General features: G+C 47.7%; 1 protein-coding gene and 1 non-coding gene across 3 annotated transcripts in view; both read right to left on the reverse strand.

Moving 5' to 3' along the window:
* ACLY (ATP citrate lyase) overlaps positions 1-21321 on the reverse strand; it is a 42548-nt gene that overhangs the window by 2887 nt on the left and 18340 nt on the right. Inside the window, exons 14-26 of one of the 2 annotated variants that reach the window (XM_012765747.2) lie at positions 20781-20810; positions 17473-17614; positions 17033-17201; positions 14343-14447; positions 13348-13544; positions 10509-10590; positions 9729-9839; positions 6851-6978; positions 6105-6198; positions 3858-4012; positions 2132-2282; positions 1788-1931; positions 415-528 (exon numbers count right to left, since the gene is read on the reverse strand). In XM_012765747.2, the coding sequence (XP_012621201.2) occupies positions 415-528; positions 1788-1931; positions 2132-2282; positions 3858-4012; positions 6105-6198; positions 6851-6978; positions 9729-9839; positions 10509-10590; positions 13348-13544; positions 14343-14447; positions 17033-17201; positions 17473-17614; positions 20781-20810 (1622 nt within the window). The remainder of the gene's footprint in view (positions 1-414; positions 529-1787; positions 1932-2131; positions 2283-3857; positions 4013-6104; positions 6199-6850; positions 6979-9728; positions 9840-10508; positions 10591-13347; positions 13545-14342; positions 14448-17032; positions 17202-17472; positions 17615-20780; positions 20811-21321) is intronic. The other variant, XM_012765748.2, reaches the window with a different exon arrangement.
* LOC142862251 (U6 spliceosomal RNA) lies at positions 3502-3606 on the reverse strand. Its single transcript, XR_012913327.1, has one exon. It is a non-coding gene; the product is annotated as a U6 spliceosomal RNA (small nuclear RNA).

The raw sequence follows: 21321 nt of genomic DNA on the forward strand, positions 1-21321 counted from the left end.
TCGGGAGGCTGAGGCAGAAGGATCGCTCGAGCCCAGGAGTTTGAGGTTGCTGTGAGCTAGGCTGACGCCACGGCACTCACTCTAGCCTGGGCAACAAAGCGAGACTCTGTCTCAAAAAAAAAAAAAAAAAAAAAAAAAAATCCCCAAAACAAACAAAAACCTCCCACCAAATATCCCCATTGGTTAAAACTGTATCTCACTCAGTTCAATTCCCAGCACCTTGCAATGGACCCAACACCTCGTTGACATTTAATATATGTCTGCTGAATTTAGTTATGCAACAGAATTAAAAATTTCTAGAAAACCAGATTTGATTTTAGCTGCATAATCAAAATGTAACCTGGCTTTCATTTCCCCCCAAAAATTCATCTAACATATGATTAAGGGAATTAGAGAAGTTTTTTTCTTTGTTACCTTTGAGGTGGTAATCTTCTCCACTTCCAGTGCATAATCGAGCAGAGGGGTGGCAGGGAAATGCTGTTTGACATAATCTTTGAGGATCTGCACTCGCATATCTGGGTTGTTTATCTACAAATAGACCCAAAATTACAGAGGAACCACCCACACGCTGCTGTTAAGGGATGTGTTTGAATTTGTGTCACAGGTGATCAGAACCATACGTGTCTTATCCCAGAGGTGATTCAGGGACTTATGATCCACATGTGTGATTTCATGTGGCACCCACTGTGACACTGCTGTGGGGCTGAAGGTTGGTGAAGTCCTCTCGTATCTCATTTGGGACACAAAACCACCTTTGTAAGTTCTCTTATGTTACAGCTGAGCCCTGGAGATGTTCAGGGAGCTGGCCAGGTCCCACAGTGTGACACCCTGGGGCTGGGACTCCCCACTCTCCAACCCAGAGTCTCAGGTTCTAGCCACCAGCCACGCTGCCCACCAGCTCTGTGGCCTAGTCATGCTGGAATGAAGTTCTACACCAAACAAGCACATGTTGGAATAGGACAGTAAAGTATCCTCCAAATTTTAGGAAAAACTCCAGACCTGCAATGAATGAAACCAGGACACACAGAGGACATAGGCCCTATGTGAGACTATATTAACTGTGTCAAATATTTACTGCCCTTCCCCACTGTCTCTCCCAATCAGGCTTGGTTTGACATTATTTACTGTCTGATATTATTTACTATTTGATATTGTTTACAGACAATATTTACTGTCTCTCCCAATCAGGCTTGGTTTGATATTATCACTCTTCCTGCTCCAGTGACATCAGGCTTAACCCTTTGACTTGGTTGGCCAATGAAATGTGAGCACAAGTGAACCCCATAACTCCAGGCAGAAGCTTTAAGAACCTTCCTGTGGTCTTACCATTGCTCTTTTCGTGCCGACATGAGGCAGGCACATCCCACATAGAGGTTGCTCGTTCAGCAAAGACGTTTGTAGCGTGACTAAGAAATAAACCTTTCTATTGTAAGCCTCTGAGATTTTTGGAGTTGTCACCATAACATTAAATATTATCTAGCGTATGGTGACCCTTATGTCTCCTCAACTCTGGCCTTAGTCCTTTCTCCTATAAGATTCATTTGGGAAGCCAAAGTTACCAAGTTTCCTTTTCATCATATTTTCATGCCACAACTAAATGAGATTTAAATTGTTAAAAAGAAATCTGTATGATAAAAAGGATAAAATTGCTGCCTTCTATTCAGCCTGTCAACACATCCAAAGTTTTGCATGTTGCAGTCGAGGGCTTGAGTGCTCCCAGCTAAATTGATGCCCTCCCATCACCACCCCCCTGTACTCCATCCCCCTCCTCCAGGAGAGCAACTCACTGATTTCACTCGGTGACCAATGCCCATGATCAGTTTCCCTTCCTTCTTCATCTTGTTCACAAACTCCATGGGGATAATGCCACTATCAAAGGCTTTACTGAACATCTTGGCTGCTGCATCCAAGGCACCTCCAAACCGATCCCCCTGGAGGAGAAACACGCATACAGTTGCCTCGAGCCTTAAGAGTTTTCTTCAGCTTTGCAAACCAACCCAGCATGTCCCGGACAGCCCTCAGCACAAGGTTTCACACTCAGGGGCTCCTTCTAAGGACCCTGCTGCAGCAGAGCAGCATGGTGCTGAAGCCCAGGGTCCCCCTGTTCACCTCCTAGGATGACAGAACTTACAATGGTGAGCAGCCCTGAGGTGAGGCTGGAGACCAGGTCCTTCCCAGCCCGGGCACAGATGATGGTGTTGTGAGCCCCAGAGACTGCTGGCCCGTGATCAGCTGTCACCATCAGACACATCTCAATGAACTGGCAAGAGTACTTGGGCAACCTAGAGGAAGGTGAGTGAGGGGTGAGGAGAGGTTAACAAGACCACGCTCCTACTTTCTCCCATCTCCCTGAACAAGTCACTCAAATTCAGGAAGAGTAGCAACCTCCCAATCCAAGTCTAAGACTATTGCACAACTGTAAGGCAAAATCTCCTAATTCTTCAGTGGCTCTGGGTTGTGCTGTTATCAAATGCTGCTTTTAAAATAGAATTTGCAACCAGGGTTTGAAATCTCTTCTTTGGGAAGCAGTTTTCCGTGTGAGTTGCTACACTTGGATTTGACCTGTACTTGTGGCTACTCTGCCAGACAAAGGTGAGACTCCTGTCTCTTCACAGTGTAAGAGGCCCCAAGCCTCCTTCCTGCAGTGTTCAACCTCCCAATAATGATCAAGAACAAAGTCTGGAGACGTGGGAAGCAAGAGCAGAGAGAGAGAGAGACCTACTCAGGTATTACAAGCTGTGAACGTTTCCCAGGAAGGGCCCAAAGCAGGACCAAGACCCATCTCTCTGCAGGTGAGGGCAAGACACAACCAAGACTTTGATCTAGCCTCTATCCAGTGCCACCTCAAGCCAGGGCTCTGCAAATCGCATGCTCACTGGCTCCCCTGCCCACCTGTCAGTTCTAGAGGAGGACTAAACTTGGGAGTTGCAGAGAAAACCAATTTTCTCTAACATGCAGGTTTGATGAGATGCAAATTTGCAAAGAGAACATGATACAAGGTACTTCATATCTGTTTAGCAACTCTACCAGGCCTTGAGACCTTTCCAGTTCTTCTCCTTTAAACCCTACCTTTCTGTCACAAGGTCTGCATTTACTCTGTCTTCTTTCTTTATAAATATTTTTTTTTTACTTTATTGTATTTTTGTTTTTTAAAAAAATATGGACTGGGCCGGGAGCAGTGGCTCACGCCTGTAATCCTAGCTCTCTGGGAGGCCGAGGCGGGCGGATTGCTCGAGGTCAGGAGTTCGAAACCAGCCTGAGCAAGAGCGAGACCCCGTCTCTACTATAAATAGAAAGAAATTAATTGGCCAACTAATATATATAGAAAAAATTAGCCGGGCATGGTGGCGCATGCCTGTAGTCCCAGCCACTTGGGAGGCTGAGGCAGAAGGATTGCTTGAGCCCAGGAGTTTGAGGTTGCTGTGAGCTAGGCTGATGCCACGGCACTCACTCTAGCCTGGGCAACAAAGTGAGACTCTGTCTCAAAAAAAAAAAAAAAAAAAAAAAATGGACTGCTTCACGAATTTGCCTATCATCCTTGCGCAGGGGCCATGCTAATCTTCTCTGTATTGTTCTAATTTTAGTATATGTGCTGCTGAAGTGAACAATGTCCTGTTTCTTTAAAAGTTCCCAAGGGAAAGGGGCTATTCTAAGACTTCTGATAAGGTCATTGCTTTAGGCTTCTCTTAGTATAGACTGGTCTTTCTACCCTTGGGAGACTTAGGAATAGCTTGTGTCCCTTTCCTCTGGCCTTTCAGTTGACCTGTGGCCCTTAAGACTGACCTTGGAATATACCCCAAGCCTCCCCGCCCCTCTTTCGTCAGGGGAAATGGTTAACTCTGCCCTCTGTGCCTTACCTTTTCTGGAACCAGAGGAGGCCGAGGACCCCACCGATGCCCATCTCTTCCTTGAAGACCTCGGTGATGGGCATGCCTGCATAGATGAGCTCCTGTCCTCGCTCGTCACAGATGCTGGTCATGAACGAGGCAGGTTTGCGGATCAAACCCAGCTCCTAGGCAGAGGGAAGCAGGACCATAGATATTTCCAGGATTGCCCCACTTTGTGTACCCTGCAAGTGTCTTAAAACTCTGGCAGCCAAGCAACAACTCTCAGACAAATTCCTCCCAAGAAAGATATGTAAAAGCCCTTGTATTGATCATTGAAGGCATAGAAAACAGGAACACCATGCCCAGGTACCCACTTGACATCAGCACTCTTTCGGTCCTTCACTGAGCGTTTGCTGGGCCAGGCAGTACACTAAGCAGTTTACGCCCATTGCTTCATTTGAACTTTACCAAGGAGAATCACTCCTTATGTGCAAAAATGAAGCTTAGAGAGGCTCAGTAACGAAACCGAGGTCACTTGGCTAAGAAGTGGTAAAATGAACCCAAAGGAAAATCTTAAAACATTTCACATACAGCTGCCAACCCCCACCAAAATGTGAAGAGGTAGTGCTGTGGAAATGGGGGTCCCCTCAGCATGTGCTTTACCCGGGGCAGGGACACTGAGCTTCTGCATCCCCCATTTCCAGTGTTGTGGCACAATGAGGTATCATCGACCAATTCTGTCCAAACCCATTTCTTCAATTATCTCCTTTGACATTTTAAAAAATGTTTGTTACATTTTTATTACAAAAGTAACATGAATATATTCTTCTTTTTAAAATTTTAAAGCAGGCTGGGTGCAGTGACTCACACCTGTAATCCTAGCACTCTGGGAGGACGAGGTGGGAGGATCGCTTAAGGCCAGGAGTTCGAAACCAGCCTGAGCAAGAGTGAGACCCTGTCTCTACTAAGAATAGAAAGAAATTAGCTGGACAATTAAAATTAGCCGGGCATGGTGGCGCATGCCTGTAGTCCCAACTACTCAGGAGGCTGAGGCAGAAGGACTGCTTGAGCCCAGGAGTTTGAGGTTGCTGTGAGCTAGGCTGACGCCACGGCACTCTAGCTGGGGCAACAAGAGTGAGACTCTGTCTCCAAAAAAAAAATTTAAAACAGAAAAATATAGTTATGTCCCCTCTGACCTACACCCCAATTGTGGTCTTATAGTCCAGTGTTAGTTTAGTGGACATCTTTCTGGACCTTTCTTTCCCCACTTTTATTTACATATACACATAGACACACAGAGAATATACAATGTTGTTTTGTGTGCATGTTTTTCATAATTATAACAGAGACACCATTCCATAATGTGCTCAATGAATCTGAGCTCTATAAATGTCGATGCATACACAGACCTACTTAATTACTTTTAACGCTATATGGCATCCTATTTTATGATAAAACCATAGCAGTCTACTGATAACTATCAACTAAAAAAATATTCTGGATGTGTTTCTTTGGGTGTTACATGAAAGCATTTCTCTGAAGTCGCATTCTAGATATGGAATTGCTGGGCCATAACGTATAAGCATTTTCCAATTTCACTGGTGTTACCCAACTGCCATTCAGAAAGGTTGTCCCAACTTCCACTCCCGCTAACAATGAATAAATGCACTAGGTTCCTCAAACCCATACAAACACATCATCAAATTTTATCTTTGCCGATAAAAATTGGTATCATAGCTTTTACTTTGATTCGTTATAATGAGTTAGGTTGAGCATTTTTTTCATGTTAAAATGCCATTTCCTACCCATTTTCTAGTGAGTTCTTGGTATTTTAAACATTGATTTCAAAGAGTCCTCGTGTATTAAGAAAATTAGCTCTTCATCTATGCCCCATAATGGATACTTCGCCCCTGAACTCCCTCAGAAAGTATGAAATACCCCTAGGGGACAGACATTGTCTGAGGTCTCCAGGCCAGGCGATACAGATGTGAGAGACACACAGCGCCCCTGGCCCTCCTGGGCTCTGCATGTGTTCCACCCGACGGTCAGAAAGGCCCCTTCACAAGCTCCGGCACACAAGTAATGGGTGGATTTCTTTGGATGTCCCTGGAGAAGTCTCCTTTGGGGACATGGTTTAGAGCACAAAGAAGTGACTACGTGGTTGCTTCCACTAGTTAGGAGGGCCTGGCCTCCAGGAGTTGGAGCAAAAAGCCCACCACCTTACCCCCCCAGCCAGGCTCCCCTGCCCACGCTGTTAGGAACCCGCAAGGCACGTACTCTGGCCCAGGAGTAGTCCATGGGCACTGTCGGGGGCGGCACCTCCTGAGCAGGCACAATGGCTCCTTTGGCCACGAGATCTTCATACACAGACCTGGGAGAGAGGCGGGAGAAAAGATCCACATGGATTTTTTTATTCTGGGCTCTTCTAAGCCATCCCCAAAACACTCCTCCATCTATCTAACCCAGCATTGTATACATCTTCCGCTCTGAACCCTTTCCTGTCAGTGGCTTATTCTCACCAGCTGGATTCCGAGAACTAAATGAAAACAAGTTCTGGCCAAGACTGCACTCACTCCCTCCTCCTGGCCAGCTTGCATCCCCTTCTCTGGATGGGACTTTATTGAAAGCTGAATCTGGAGGCCAAGGAAGGACAGTGGGGAGCAGCTGGGCGGGTTTAAGAGGTAGACACGGGAAGAGACCACAGGATATGCAATAACTTTTTCAGACAGAGGTGACGCTCTCTAAATACTTCCATGCTCATCTCCCATATAAAGTTGCCAACTCCCAACCGCGTGGGTAGGCTCAGAAACTCAATGCATTTTAACTACAGCTTGAATGGCCTGTACATGCTGCTTCTACAAACAAAATGAAAGGAAGGCCAAAGAGAAAGAGGAATTTAAACCACCCACACAACTGTACTAGACACAGGAATCTCAGCCACCCTACGCTGGAGAGACTGCTGACCCCAGGAAGGACTTGGAAAGGAAGGGGGCTGCTGGTGTCGTTTCCCACAGTCCACTTACTGGATGATTTCTCCAAGCTCATCAAAGCTCCGGGGCACAAACACTCCTGCTTCCTTCAAAGCCTGGTTCTTGGCTACTGCGGTTTCAGAAGCCTGGTTGGCACAAGCTCCAGCATGGCCAAACTGGACCTGGAAGGCAAAGGAGAGCAACTTGTTAATGCTCCGAGAGAGGACAAAGGACCTGGGAAACCCCAGCACTGGTCATAGATGAGCACTGTGCTATGCTTCACATGAATCACGTCATTCCAGCCTCAAGCAAGCTCACTAAATAGGCACGAAGGGGCTGGATGCGGTGGCTCATGCCTGTAATCCTAACACTTTGGGAGGCCGAGGCAGAAGGATTGCTTGAGAAAGGAGTTCAAGACCAGCCTGAGCATGACAGTGAGATCCCTGTCTCCACAAAAAATAGAAAAATCAGCTGTGTGGTGGTGCATGCCTATAGATCTAGCTACTCAGGAGGCTGAGGCAGGAGGATTGCTTGAGCCCAGGAGTTTGAGGCTGAAGTGAGCTATGATGATGCCACTGTACTCTAGCCTGAGCAAAAGAGACCTTGCCCTAATAATAATGCAACAGAATATGTAAGTGACTAGGAGGAAGAGAAAGCCAATCAGAAGACCTAAGTGGGTTGGGCGCAGTAGCTCACGCCTGTAATCCTAGCACTCTGGGAGGCTGAGGTGGGAGGATGGATCAAGGTCAAGAGTTCAAAACCAGCCAGCCTGAGCAAGAGAGAGACCCTGTCTCTACTAAAAATAGAAAGAAATTAATTGGCCATCTAAAAATATACAGAAAAAATACTGAGGACCTGGCCCACCCATGGCATGACAAGGTCCCAGCCAGACACGGAGGAGCCAGGTCCCTGTCCTCGTGGAGGTGTTCTCAGCATGGGGGAGGGAAGGTGCAGGGACTGGCAACGTAAGGCAGGTTAAGAGAAACAATGGACAAAAAGGAATAATTTTTGGCTACTGGGGGACCTGTGGCAAGGGGAGGAAAGCAATCAAGAAGAAAGATAATCAGGAACAGCTTCACAGAATACGCAGACTGAAGAAGAACAGACACTAATAGCTGCTAAGACCTAAACAATTATTTTCTCATTAAGTTATATAATAACCCCATAGCTTCCCATTTTACAGCTCAGGAAACTAAGGCACAAGAGGGCTAAATGACGTGCTCAGGTTGTACAGTCCACCAAGATATGCTTTTCTTTTCCTTTTTTGAGACAGAGTCTTACTCTGTTGCCCTGAGTAGAGTAATGTGGCATCAGTCTGGCTCACAGCAACCTCAAACTCCTGGGGTCAAGCGATCCTCCTGCCTCAGCCTCCCGAGTAGCTGGGACTCCGGGTGTACGCCACAGGCATAAGCCATGACGCCTGGATAATTTTTCTATTTTTAGTAGAGACCGAGTCTTGTTCTTGCTCAGGCTGGTCTCAAACTCCTGACCTCAAGTGGTCCTCCCACCTCAGCCTGCCAGAGTGCTAGGATTATAGGCATGAACCACCATGCCTGACCCACCAAGATCTGATTTTAAAGATTATGCAAGTAGAGCTCATCCTTGAAGGATGGGCAGGATTCCGTGACTCCTCCTTCCTTTTCTTACATGGAAAGACAAAAAAAAAAAAACTCCACATGTACTGTTTATTTTTAAACAAAATGGATCATATTATAAGCATTTACTGTACCCTGCCCTTTCTTAGATTTAACAAGTCTTAAACTCTTTCTAGATTGACATATCAGGATCCACCTCATTGTCGTGTCTGCCGAGTTTTCCATTAGTAAGTGGATGTGCCCTGGTGACACTGTCCCCTGATAAGTGTTGACATAATTGCCATTTTTGGCCATTATGTTGTAGCGAGTATCCTTGTACACACACTTTGAAATATTTTTGCATGCATACCCATAGGGCAAATCTGCAGAAATGGAATTGCTCATTCCAAGCAGATGTACATTGTACAATGGGACAAAGATTGTCACTTTGAGGTGGGTAGGAAACCCAAAGGGGAAAGGCTACCTTTCTAAGTAGTAAGAGCAGGGTGAAAAAGGCTGACAAAGGCTGACAAAGGCTTACTGGTAGGAAAAATTTAGGGTTTTAGCTTAAGGATCATCAATGTTGCAGGAAGCCTTGAAAGACAAGTTTGACCTATTTATACACACAGCACTAAGATAAGGCCTTGTGCTCGCAGGCTGTTCAACAACTACTGATGAACTATTATAATTGGGTGACAGTGGTTGTTTCCTTTAGTTTCATCATCACTGTAAGAGCCATCTGCAAGGCACAGGATTCTGAGGCTGGAGTACAGGGGCTGAAGTCTGGCTGCCAATGCCCCAGCAGAAGACAGCTCAGCAGCTTGGCAGACAGCAGATGCTCCAACAGCGTTTATATTCAACACCCATTATACGCCACTGGGCACGTTCACATACATTTTATCACTTTAACACATCAAGAACAAACCTTTCCTTCTACCACCTCTCCTCACACAGAACTTCTCTCAAGACCCACCCAGCTCTGAGCTCAGGCCATGCCCTCCCCTCCTCGGCCTCCCTTTCTCAGCAAAGCCCTTCTCATCCCCTGAGCTGCGGTTCCAGCATCAGCCTCTCTGCTGAAGCCTTCTCAACTCCTCCAGGCAGCAGGCTGCTCCCTGCGCCAAGCAGGGACACAGAGCCTTGTCCTGGCCTCAATCTGCTGATGGGTTTGTCTCCTCCAACTGCATGTGGATGTAAGCTCCTGGCGAGCAAGGCCCTAGCTGCACTTTGTAGTAACCAAGCAAGTAATAAATGCTCAGTGAAGAAATTAGCTGCTCAGTAAGATGACCAAATAGTTCACCGCAAATGCCCCTTCTTGCCACTCCCACTCCCCGCCCTGGAACGACCGGTCCCAGCCATACCTCGGAGGAGAACATGGTGGCACAGGTCCCAATGCACCAGCAGACCACAGGCTTTGTGATGCGGCCCTCCTTGACGCCCCGGCAAATCTTATATTCCTCAGTGCCCCCTATCTGCCAAGGAACGGGGAATGAGAAAAAGCCCTCAAGTTAGTGGAGCCCATATACAGATACAAAGTGATTAGAAAATGAGGGGCATGAGCTCTGGACAGATAACAGAAAGGGAGTATAGTTTCAGCCTGGATGATTCAGACTGGATGCAAGAAGGAATTCTAAAGGGACAACAGGTCTCCACTTCCTGATCCAACAGCAGAAGGTTGTTATCAAATTCTTGGCACAGTGAAAAAAAAAAATCCCAAAACAAAAGCCAAACAAACAGAAGCAGCAGAAGGTAATTTAGCATCAGACCTGCTCAGAGGTACAAGCAAGGGATGAGGTTATGAGACTCTCCTAAATTTTTAAAAATGCACTTTTTATTCCAGCTGTCCCTTGCCCACCAGGTGGAGCTGACGGCCAGCCAGAACAGAGCTTCTCCTTTACTGGCACGAACATCTTGGGCTACTGGGAGGTAACAACTCCTTTTCCAGGATCACACATGGCAGTGTTAACAGTGACAACCTCCAGGCCCCAGAGTCCAGGGGGTGGGATTACCAGAGGCTGTCACTTTAAGTTTTATATAACCAAAATACATGAATTTTTTAAAAACTGAGATCATGCATTACTTTTACAATCATATATATATATATATATATATATATATTTTTTTTTTTTTTAATAACTCACCTCTCCAAGAACCACAATCATTTTGACTCCTGGCGTGTCCTGGTAACGTAGCACGTGGTCCATGAATGTTGAGCCGGGGTACCTGTCAAGAGCAGGGGGAACACACAGGATCAGGAGGTGGCTTGGGGAGCTGTGGACAGGTGTGGGAAGTACACTTATACTGGGAACACTGGCAGAAGCGATTCTATGACACTGACTTCCAAGGCTGGGTTTTAAGAGTGTCTGGCACTTTGTCTCAAATGGCTTGTCCTGGGGAACCAGCTGCCATGTCCTCTATGTCCTCAGGACACTCAAGCAGCCTGTGGGGAAGCCCACAGAGAAAAGCCAACTTGCTGGCCATGTGAATGAGCCACCTCCAGTGCCAGGCAAGCCGTCAACTAACCACAGCCGTGCTGGCATCTAACTGCAACCTCCTGAGACACCCCCACCCCCACAGGCCAGAATTGTCCAATTGAGCCTCTCCAGAATCCTGACCCATAGAAACCTTGAGTTTCTTTACACAGCAATAAATAATTAATACAATATGCCAACCTAAGTCCCAGGATGGCAGGTTGTTGCAAGAAGTTCTACACATTTTTCCTACTGCCACGTCAATTTGCAAAAGGACTGCTTAAGGCCAAGCAAGTTTCTCTAAGATCTTCATGTATCAAAGGGCAAGCAGTCTAACAAGCAGCATTTTCTAGACTTATCTGACCTGGATTCTTTGGTCAGGGAGTACCCAGGGACCCCAGTTCCCCAGGCCATATCCCTGAAAAACTGGTGTGAATCCTGGTAGAGCCAAGGAGACAGACAAGGTGACTCACTCTCCCAACAGCTTTTGGTTTCTCTGCCCCAAAGTAGTAGTAATAATAACAAATAGTAATGACTAACAATTATTATGGATTTACTAAGTGTCAGACATTACACCACTGATGACCTACTGAATGATCATAGTTCCTACTGACAAAAATAATGAGGATACAGCCGGGCGCGGTGGCTCACGCCTGTAATCCTAGCACTCTGGGAGGCTGAGGCGGGCGGATTGCTCGAGGTCAGGAGTTCGAAACCAGCCTGAGCAAGAGCGAGACCCTGTCTCTACTATAAATAGAAAGAAATTAATTGGCCAACTAATATATATAGAAAATTAGCCGGGCATGGTGGCGCATGCCTGTAGTCCCAGCTACTCAGGAGGCTGAGGCAGCAGGATTGCTTGAGCCCAGGAGTTTGAGGTTGCTGTGAGCTAGGCTGATGCCACGGCACTCACTCTAGCCTGGGCAACAAGCGAGACTCTGTCTCAAAAAAAAAAAAAATAATGAGGATACTATTATTAACTACAATGAACACTTACTGAGCACTCACTAAGTGCCAGGCCCTGTGTTAGACACTTACATATATTACCTCATTTAGTCTTCCCATACACCCCATGAGGTGGGGGCTAGGACTTTACTCATTGGATATGTAGGGAATGGCAGTCAAGGGAGGTTAAGTAACCTGCCCAGGCCCCCTGCCCATAAATAGGGAAATTGGAATTTGAACACCTTTAGTCTAATTTCAGAACTGGCCCTCCTAACAACTGCACTCTGCTGCCTCCCTATGGCCAACAAACAAGAAAGTAACCCCCAAAGCTCAAACACCTTTTTTATTTTTTTTTATTTTTTGAGACAGAGTCTCGCTTTGTTGCCTAGGCTAGAGTGAGTGCCATGGCGTCAGCCTCGCTCACAGCAACCTCAATCTCCTGGCTCAAGCAATCCTTCTGCCTCAGCCTCCCAAGTAGCTGGGACTACAGGCATGCGCCACCATGCCCGGCTAATTTTTATATATATATATATATATATTAGTTGGCCAATTAATTTCTTTCTATTTATAGTAGAGACGGGGTCTTGCTCAAGCTGGTTTCGAACTCCTGACCTCGAGCAATCCACCCGCCTCGGCCTCCCAGAGAGCTAGGATTACAGGCGTGAGCCACCACGCCCGGCCTCAAACACCTTTTTATTTGTTTAGGGATGGGGTTCCCCTCTGTCGCCCAGGCTGGAGTACAGTGGCATAATCATAGCTTACTGCAGCCTTGAACTCCTGGCCTCAAGGGATCCTCCTGCCTCAGCCTCTCAAGTAGACAGGACTGCAGGCACATGCCACCATACCCCACTAATTTTTATAGAGACAGGGTCTCACTATGTTGCTCAGGCTGGTCTCTAATTCCTGGCCTCAAGTGATCCTCCCACCTCAGCCTCCCAAAGTGGTGGGATTATAGGTGTGAGCCATGCAATGGGTCCCAAACATTTATTTATTTATTTTTGAGATAGAGTCTCACTCTATTGCCTGGGCTACAGAGCCATGGTGTCAACCTAGTTCACAGCAACCTCAAACTACTGGGCTCAAGCAATCCTGCCTCAGCCTCCCAAGTAGCTGGGACCACAGGCATGTGCCACTATGCCTCGCTAATTTGTTCTATATATTTTTAGTTGGCCAATTTCTTTCTATTTTTAGTAGAGACAGAGTCTCGCTCTTGCTCAGGCTGGTTTCGAACTCCCGACCTTAAGTGATCCACCCGCCTCTGCCTCCCAGAATGCTAGGATTACAGGCGTGAGCCACCGCGTCCGGCCGGGTCCCAAACATTTATTAAAAACACATTTGCCCTTAGGCCAGACTGATGATAAAACAATCAAACAAACAAACACACACAAAAAACATTTCCCTGCACTGTGTTTTCTGATTTCATACTCTGTCGGTCCAGAGACAAGAGTAGAAATGCCCCATTTTATGGGCTTCAGCAACATCCAGTGTGGCAGCAAGGAGCCCATAGGACCTAAGGTCTAGTCTCTCAATGTGGCAGGTCCGTCTTCGACTCCCAGCTGATTACCTGTCCCCACCAATGGCCACGCCCTCATAGACGCCATCTGTGGTGCGAGAGATGATGTTGTTGAGCTCGTTGGACATGCCTCCGGAACGGGACACGTAGGCCACGCTGCCTGGGCGGTACAGCTTGGAGGCCAGGATGTTGTCCAGCATCCCACCAGTATTCCCAATCTTAAAGCACCCAGGCTTGATGCCTCCAACCTGTGGGGCAGACACATCAGTCGGGGAGGAAATGACTTCCTGATTCACCACAGGGCTCAGAGGAATCATAAAGCCCTGTGTTACCTGCCCAGGCCCTCTGGCCAGGTTGGGACAGATGGCCATGAAAACCTACCCATTGGATTTCCTGCATAGAAAGGATCTCCTCTCTCTCAAAAGACATTCCACAGGAAAAAAGAGAGCCTTATTTGTAAAACGTGGCTCACTACTTATACAGGTAAGTATACTGAAAGGTAAGTCCCTTTCCTTGCTCCAGAGGGGCTGCAGCATCCAGCAAAGGCAACAGACCTGTGCCTCTCTGCTCAAAATCACCCCTTCCCTGCCAGATGAAAGGTCCTTTGCTTAGTTTAAAAATCCTAGCTTCAACTTTTTAATGCAATAGCTAAGAAAAAACAAATAACAAAAACATTCAGAGCTTATGAGTTTTATATGAAGACCTTCTGGTCAAAAGCAAGGCCTCCAGGCAGCTTATTCTTTGGTTTATAGTTAAAGGAATAATCAAAGAATGTGCTATGGTTATATGAAGGTAGACAAACACTAAAGAAACCAAAAACCAAAACCAACTTCTCATTAGCCCCTTGAAACTATAAAGGTGATACTGACCAACGAGACAGCCCTTTAGAAAAGTAACTGGAAATTGACAGACTGACTTTCAACAGGGATTCCCTAAATCTTTCAACCTAGGAGGGAAGCAGAAGAGTCAAAAAGTCAGCTTTCTAAGGGTCCTGAACTTAAGATAGCCTCGCACTCTAAAGGCTTTCTGGGGGAGGGGATGCTCACAGTGGCTGGTCCGATGATGGTCACTCCCTTCTGGTCTGCCTTCTTGATCAGCTTCCTGGTGAGGGCCTCGGGGATGCCTTCGGCTATGATGGCGATGGTCCGGATCTGCAGGATGAGAACAGTCCCTTCCTGTTAACTGTCTCCGTCAGGACAATGAGACAGCGCTGTTCAAGGGCTCACTTCCCATGTCCCATGTCCCTTTTCAGGGTCTAAGGACAAAGTAACGTTAACAATATGCATCTCCTTCTTCCCACAGGCCCCTGTTCCTACCTTGATCACTCTAACTCTCTCCCAAAAAGAGAGGATGTGGACACCTGAAACTGATCTCCACTGGCCACCACCACAGTGATTTAGTACGCAAGCAGGACCAAATGCTTCTGAGACCCTCCAAAAATCACAGCAGCTACATTCTCTCTCACCCGAAAACTCAGACCTACCTGTTCACTACGTGTCCCTATGCCATCTCATAAGTCAGGTATTGTGGCTTTTCTCCACAGTACCTTCCGTCTTGACGACATCCCCACAGCGCAGGGCCGCCGAGTAGGAGAAATGAGTTGCTTCCACACTCAGCCCAGAGAATGGGCAAGAGGGGGACAGAAATGACCCAAGAATCATCTCTGTTTGGCTACAAACCATGGCCAGTGAACTTCTGCAAAGAGTTGACGTAGTATTTTAGGTTTTTTGTGTTATATGGTCTCTGGCAGTTTTATTTTTTAAAAGATGGGGTCTCATTCTGTCACTCAAACCAGAGTGCAGTGGTTCAATCACAGCTCACTGCAGCCTTGAACTTCTGGGCTGAAGGGATCCTTTGCCTCAGCCTCCCAAGTAGCTGGGAATATAGGTGTGTGCCAACCACACCCAGTTCATTTTTCTTATTTTTTTGTAGAGACAGGGTCTTGCTATGTTGCCCAGGTTGGTCTCTAACTCCTGGCCTCAAGGGATTGTCCTGCCTTGGCCTCCCCAAGTGCTGGGATTACAGGCATGGGTTTTAAGTGTGAAAGTAACCACGGATAATATCTAAATGAGAGCATGGCTGTGTTTTAATAAAACTTTATAGAAACAGAGGGTGGGCTAGGTTTTGCTTTGGCCTGTAGTCTGCCAACCTCTGCTCTAAAGAAGGTCATTTTTAGCAGATGTGCTTCCCTTTTCACTTCCTCTAGATAGCAGAACAATTTTATATTCTCCAACCAGAAACTGAAATGAGCCAACCTGGGTTCAGAAGGTAATTTTGAACAAATAATCAATACCCTAATTTATAAGTGGCTTTTACAAGTCAATAACAACAACAACAAAAAGACAAACACCCCAGTAGAAAAAACGGGGAGGGAAAGCCAATAACAGAATACAAATGGGCCATGTTTTCTAAAGGTCATCTTAGTAAATAACCAAAAGATATGCAAATTAAATGGAATGGGGGGGGGGGGTTGTTTTTTTTTTTTTGAGACAGATTCTCACTCTGTTGCCCAAGCTAGAGTGCCCATGGCGTCAGCCTAGCTCACAGCAACCTCAAACTCCTGGGCTCAAGCAATCCTTCTGCCTCAGCCTCCTGAGTAGCTGGGACTACAGGCATGCGCCACCATGTCCGGCTAATTTTTTCTATATATTTTTAGTTGGCCAATTAATTTCTTTCTATTTATAGTAGAGACGGGGTCTTGTTCTTGCTCAGGCTGGTTTCGAACTCCTGACCTTGAGTGATCCGCCCACCTCGGCCTCCCAGAGTGCTAGGATTACAGGCATGAGCCACTATGCCTGGCCTGGAATGCCTATTAATTCGGCAAACATTTAATGTTGACAAGGGGATTGAGACACAAGGCACAAACTACCAATGGGAGTTTATGTCAGTACCTTACTGGGTCTGGATGGATCAAAGCCTTTTGAACCTGCACATTCTCATGCAGTAGTTCAACTCATAGAAATTTATGTTAGGGGAGTAATTAAGGATATTTGCAAATGTTAGTTCAAGATGCTCATCATAAGATCTGAAAAAGCAAACACAACGTTGCTAATACCTATTTATTGATATGAAAAGAGTAACTGAAGAAAGCAGAATATATAATTGTTCCACACAGTATTATCCCACTTGTTCAAATCTAGAAAAAGGTGTGGATAAGGATATACTGAAATGACAGCAGCCAGATTTCTGGGAAATGGGACTTGAAGTATTTATTTTCTTCAAAAGAAATATTTATCAGTATTTTTGAAGTTTTTCTATAATAAATGTGTTAATACTTTTATAAGAAAATGCTTTGGGCCGGGCGCGGTGGCTCACGCCTGTAATCCTAGCACTCTGGGAAGCCGAGGTGGGAGGATTGCTTCAGCTCAGGAGTTTGAGACCAAGCCTGAGCAAGAGAGAGACCCTATCTATATTTTAAAAATAAAATAAATAAATAAAAAGTTTTCAATCCTGTTTCTCAAGTCAGTGCTGAATAGCAGAGAGCAGAGCTGGTGGGCAGCGGAGCCTGACCTGACTCTTTGTAAGCCCAGGAAAGCAGCCTCTGCCCAGTCTGGTCTGACCTGTCCTCAGTCACTATCCTGACTTCTGAAGATGACGTGTGTGCAACCACTTTCACCCAAACCACTGGCTACTCCAAATGCCCAGCCTTTTGTCCCAGGTGGCAGTGACTGCTGACACCATCCAGAAGCCTCTCCTGCTCCCTCACCCCTACACCCCCGAAAGCCCAGGGACCTACCTGAGCATAATTCATGGTCTCCATGGTACTGTCATAAGCGGAGCGGAGAGAGGCGAAGTTGATCAACACATCGACCTCTGGGTGCTTCCTCATGGCATCAGCCATATTTTTGAAGACAGGGATCAGGATCTCCTTGTGTCCCCAGTAAAACTTCTGCTTGTGGTCCCCACTATGAGAAGGCAGAGGAAGGGTTAGAACAGCCTCAGTCTGTTAGGGCTGGGGAGGAAGCTGAGTGGAGGAACATCACCTAGAAGATAGAAAAGGCAAGTCTCTGTCCTCAAAGAATTTCCATCTAAGGGAAAAAGATCCCCCAGGAATATCTCTTGCCTCCATCTCTTTTGCTGGGCAGAGCCTTCTCCAGCAAAAGGGATGAGCTAACCGAGTCCCCAAGCTTTGTCTTAGAGGAGGGAGGAGATGCTTCCTGCTGTGCCGTGACTCACGTGAAAGGGTAGACCATGGCAGCCACCGAGGGCTCGTCACGGGAGCAGACGTAGTCAAAGTCCAGCATGCCTTGCACTGCCCGGGTCTGCATGCCCCACACGATGGCCTTGGTGTGGCGGCTGAAGAGGGTGGCGCTCTTTCCTGGTGGGCAAAGACACAGCGAGTGCACCCAGAATACATACTCCAGGGAGACCCACGGGGGCAGGAGCTGCCTGCCAGACCCCTCCACCTGCCAAGTCCAGCATGGTGGCTTACCAAAACCACAAAGAAATGTCAAGAGGACAAAATTCTGAGGCCTTGGGGAGAAGGTGCCTCAATTTTTCCAGAAGGAGGCAGCAGAGAGAGCAATTGAGCTAAGAGGACCTGGCTGGTCAATAGCTCAGTGATGAAGACAGAAAAGACTCCCCATACAGAGAAAGGCCCCCTAGCAGGAGACGGCCAGGAGGAGAATCCCTGCAGGACCTGCTTCATTTCACAGGCAAGGCATGCAACCAGCTTATAAGCAAATGAGGTCTTGATAAATTATTTTCAAAGCCATCGGAAAAAAATGTTATACTTTCCCCCTTTTGCTGACTTCAGGACTTAAAAACAATATCCCAACAATGCTTACCACCCTGTGAATCTGGACATAAAACCAGCCCCAGTCAGGACTTGAATATTGCTGAGTCCTAGGTCAGCGTAGGCCCAACGAAGAGGTTTGTGGCAGCTGGGGCTGAGGACAGGGTAGCCTTATCTCTACCTGAGGTTCTGACCAGAGCTCTGGCACAAGGCAGGAGAAGCGAGTGGTGGCACAGAGCCAGTGCCCCTAACCTTCCCTCTCCTGCTCCTCCCTTCCACCAGGTGGCTCTTTCCCATTGCTCAGAACATGTTCTCGGAGGCTTTCCAGCAGGCAGTGAAGAGGTGAGGGGCAAAAGAAGGGAACAAAAGGAGCTGGTAGAAGTGCAGTCCTCTAGCAGGCACAGTGTGGTGTGTGCCTGTAGTCACAGTTACTCAGGAGTTCGAGACTAGACATAGTGCGACCCAGTCTCTTTAAAAAAAAAAAAAAAAGTACAGTCCTCAGGCTGAAGGGAAAGGACCCTTCACCACCCCACAGGCAGGTAACCCTCCCTTTCGGCTCCTTGCAAGTCCAGGAGGAGGAAAGCAGCCCTCAGGGCAGGTTCTGAGTTCCCCCAGTGAGAACATCTCATCTAGCCCAGTAGCATCTGGTATTGATTAACCTACTGTACTAGTGCAGGCTTGGCTAATCAAGTTGAAAGTCTGGTAAATCCCTGTGCAGGCCTGTCACTGCCACTGCAGCAGTGAGCTTCTCATGACAGAGGCTCCCGACGCTGCAAATACCAGGGATTTACTGTCACCTGCACCCATCTGGGTTCCGATGAGACACCAGATCACGGAACAAGGGAAGCCACCTAATCCAGTTCTCCCACTTTTCTGTCCCAGGAAACTGAAACCCAGAGATGCCAAATGACAGAGGTCCTAGGTCATCTAGCACCAGAGCCAGATTGCACAATGATTGAGATGCAGCTCAATTGTGCAACTGAGCAGGGAGACTGTAAGTCAGTTCAACTTCACCACTGTCATTTTCAGGAGAGCCCACACCCGAGCCAGCGTGTGCACATGCGCACGTGCACACATGCATCGGTCTGCCCGAGAAGCTCCAGGAATCAGGACAAAGCCTGGAATCTACAAACCAAACCTCCAGCAGGAAAGGGCAGAGCCAAAGTGCCCACCTTCTCAAGCACAGAGAATCCAAGCAGAAGGGGGTGATCTCCAGACCCCCAGCAGCAGGGGGCCCCAGAGAGAACCTCTGCTCTGGGGGCTCAGCTCCTGCACCAGACTCCTTCTCCGGCCCCCCCATTATCTGCTCCCAGCCCTCCCCACCCTTTTTCCTCTCCCACTTCCCAGCACAGCTCAGGGACTGGGAATAACAAGAATAAAACCCACTTCTGGGCCGGGCGCGGTGGCTCACGCCTGTAATCCTAGCACTCTGGGAGGCCGAGGCGGGCGGATTGCTCAAGATCAGGAGTTCAAAACCAGCCTGAGCAAGAGTGAGACACCCCGTCTCTACTAAAAATAGAAAGAAATTAATTGGCCAACTAAAAATATATAGAAAAAATTAGCCGGGCACAGTGGCACATGCCTGTAGTCCCAGCTACTTGGGAGGCTGAGGCAGGAGGATCGCTTGAGCACAGGAGTTTGAGGTTGCTGTGAGCTAGGCTGACGCCAAGGCACTCACTCTAGCCTAGGCAACAAAGTGAGACTGTTTCAAAAAAAAAAAAAAACTGCTCCTCACCACCCTCCTCCTCGAGGACAGAAGAGCTCTGAGAACCAGAGTTCCCCTGTTTTTTTGGCACGGGGCTCAGACTCTGGTTTAGACTTTTTAGGTAACCATGGATCTTGCCAGAGGCAGGAAATGCAGGGATTAAAGGCAGGTGGTCAGAAGGCTGCATTGCTAGCCTTTCCAGCTAGTTACCAATAATCTACCCAGGTACTCCTTCCCCTCCCCTGAGCAAGGGGACAAAGTCCCTGCCCCAATAGCTGTGAATCCTAAAGTTACATGGAAGCCTTAATGCTTTGAACTAATTAATCTAAGTTCAACACAGGCAAAGGTGTGTGTTTGTACACATGCTTGGACAATGTCCATCGTAAAATATGACCTCATACACCAGACAGAGCTTGAATCCCTTCCAATTACCCGGTCTATAGATGGACTGCACACCTGTCTGGCTTTCTGTCTACCTCCTCTATCTATCTTGTTCTTCCAACATAACCCTGGAGAAACCTAAACCTGGCCCTAGGATCAGGAGCTCTGGGATGAAGCTGGCAGAGGTGAAGCCGGGGCCGGAAAGGTGAGAAAATAATAATGACATGATGAAATGTGAGGATCAGACTCAGGGTGACCTGTGGCTCCCTCCTGCATGCCAGCAGTAACAATGACCACAGCTTTCTGCCATTCCCTCTTCAGTTGGACGGCTCCCTCCTTCCCAGGCGATACCCCCTCCCTGACACCACTCCGCTCTCCAGAGCTGTCAGCCTGGCTCTCACCCCTTCCAAAGCATCCGCCCACCTCCCAGGCTCGGAGCCCCAGACAGCCACACAGTGAGGAGGGCACCGAGTGGAGGCGCATACTAAGCAGGGGAGGAAGTGCAAAGACTAGGACTTGGGGCAGGCCACACTGAGGCAGGGACAGAAAATAGACCAGACAACACTGCAACCCACCAGGGGAGAGGGAAACACAGCACACAGTAAAACTGTGACCCACTAACAAAGCCACAGGCAGAGCTGGGGCAGGGTGGGGGCTTCCTACCTTGCAGGGATCTTGGACTTGGGACTGAATCTGTCAAAGAAAATGACCAAGGCAACTGAGTGACCACTGATGGCCGGAGGCTTTGGAAGGAGAGGTTGAGAACAGGGCAGGGTCCCATGGACAAGCCTTTTAAGGCTAATGCCCTCACCATCGCTTGACTATTCCACAAGGGACGGGAGGAGTACAGTCAACAGAAGAGCTGAACGCACCAAGGTGCAGAACGGAAACAAGAAAGACCAAAGGCTGAAGGGGGCAGAGAGAGGGGCAGGAGGACGAAGACTCGCAGGTGTGGGTGTGCTCAACACCGACGCCTCCCCCTGGTCCGGGGGTAAAGCTGGGGACTCGTACTCCTATCTAGGCTCCCTAACCGGCCCAGTCCCACCCTATTAATGCCCAATCCCTTTCTGTCCCCATGTGACAGTGAGATGATTAGAGCAGCATGAGCTGACCTGTGCCCACAGCATAGTCATTCTGTGCTTTGGGCAAGGCTGCTGGTTTGGGAATCACAGGGCAGGGGCTTCAAAACTCCAGCCCCCGGCCG

The sequence above is a fragment of the Microcebus murinus genome, chromosome 18, assembly GCF_040939455.1.
Source record: "Microcebus murinus isolate Inina chromosome 18, M.murinus_Inina_mat1.0, whole genome shotgun sequence".
Lineage (NCBI taxonomy): Eukaryota > Metazoa > Chordata > Mammalia > Primates > Cheirogaleidae > Microcebus > Microcebus murinus.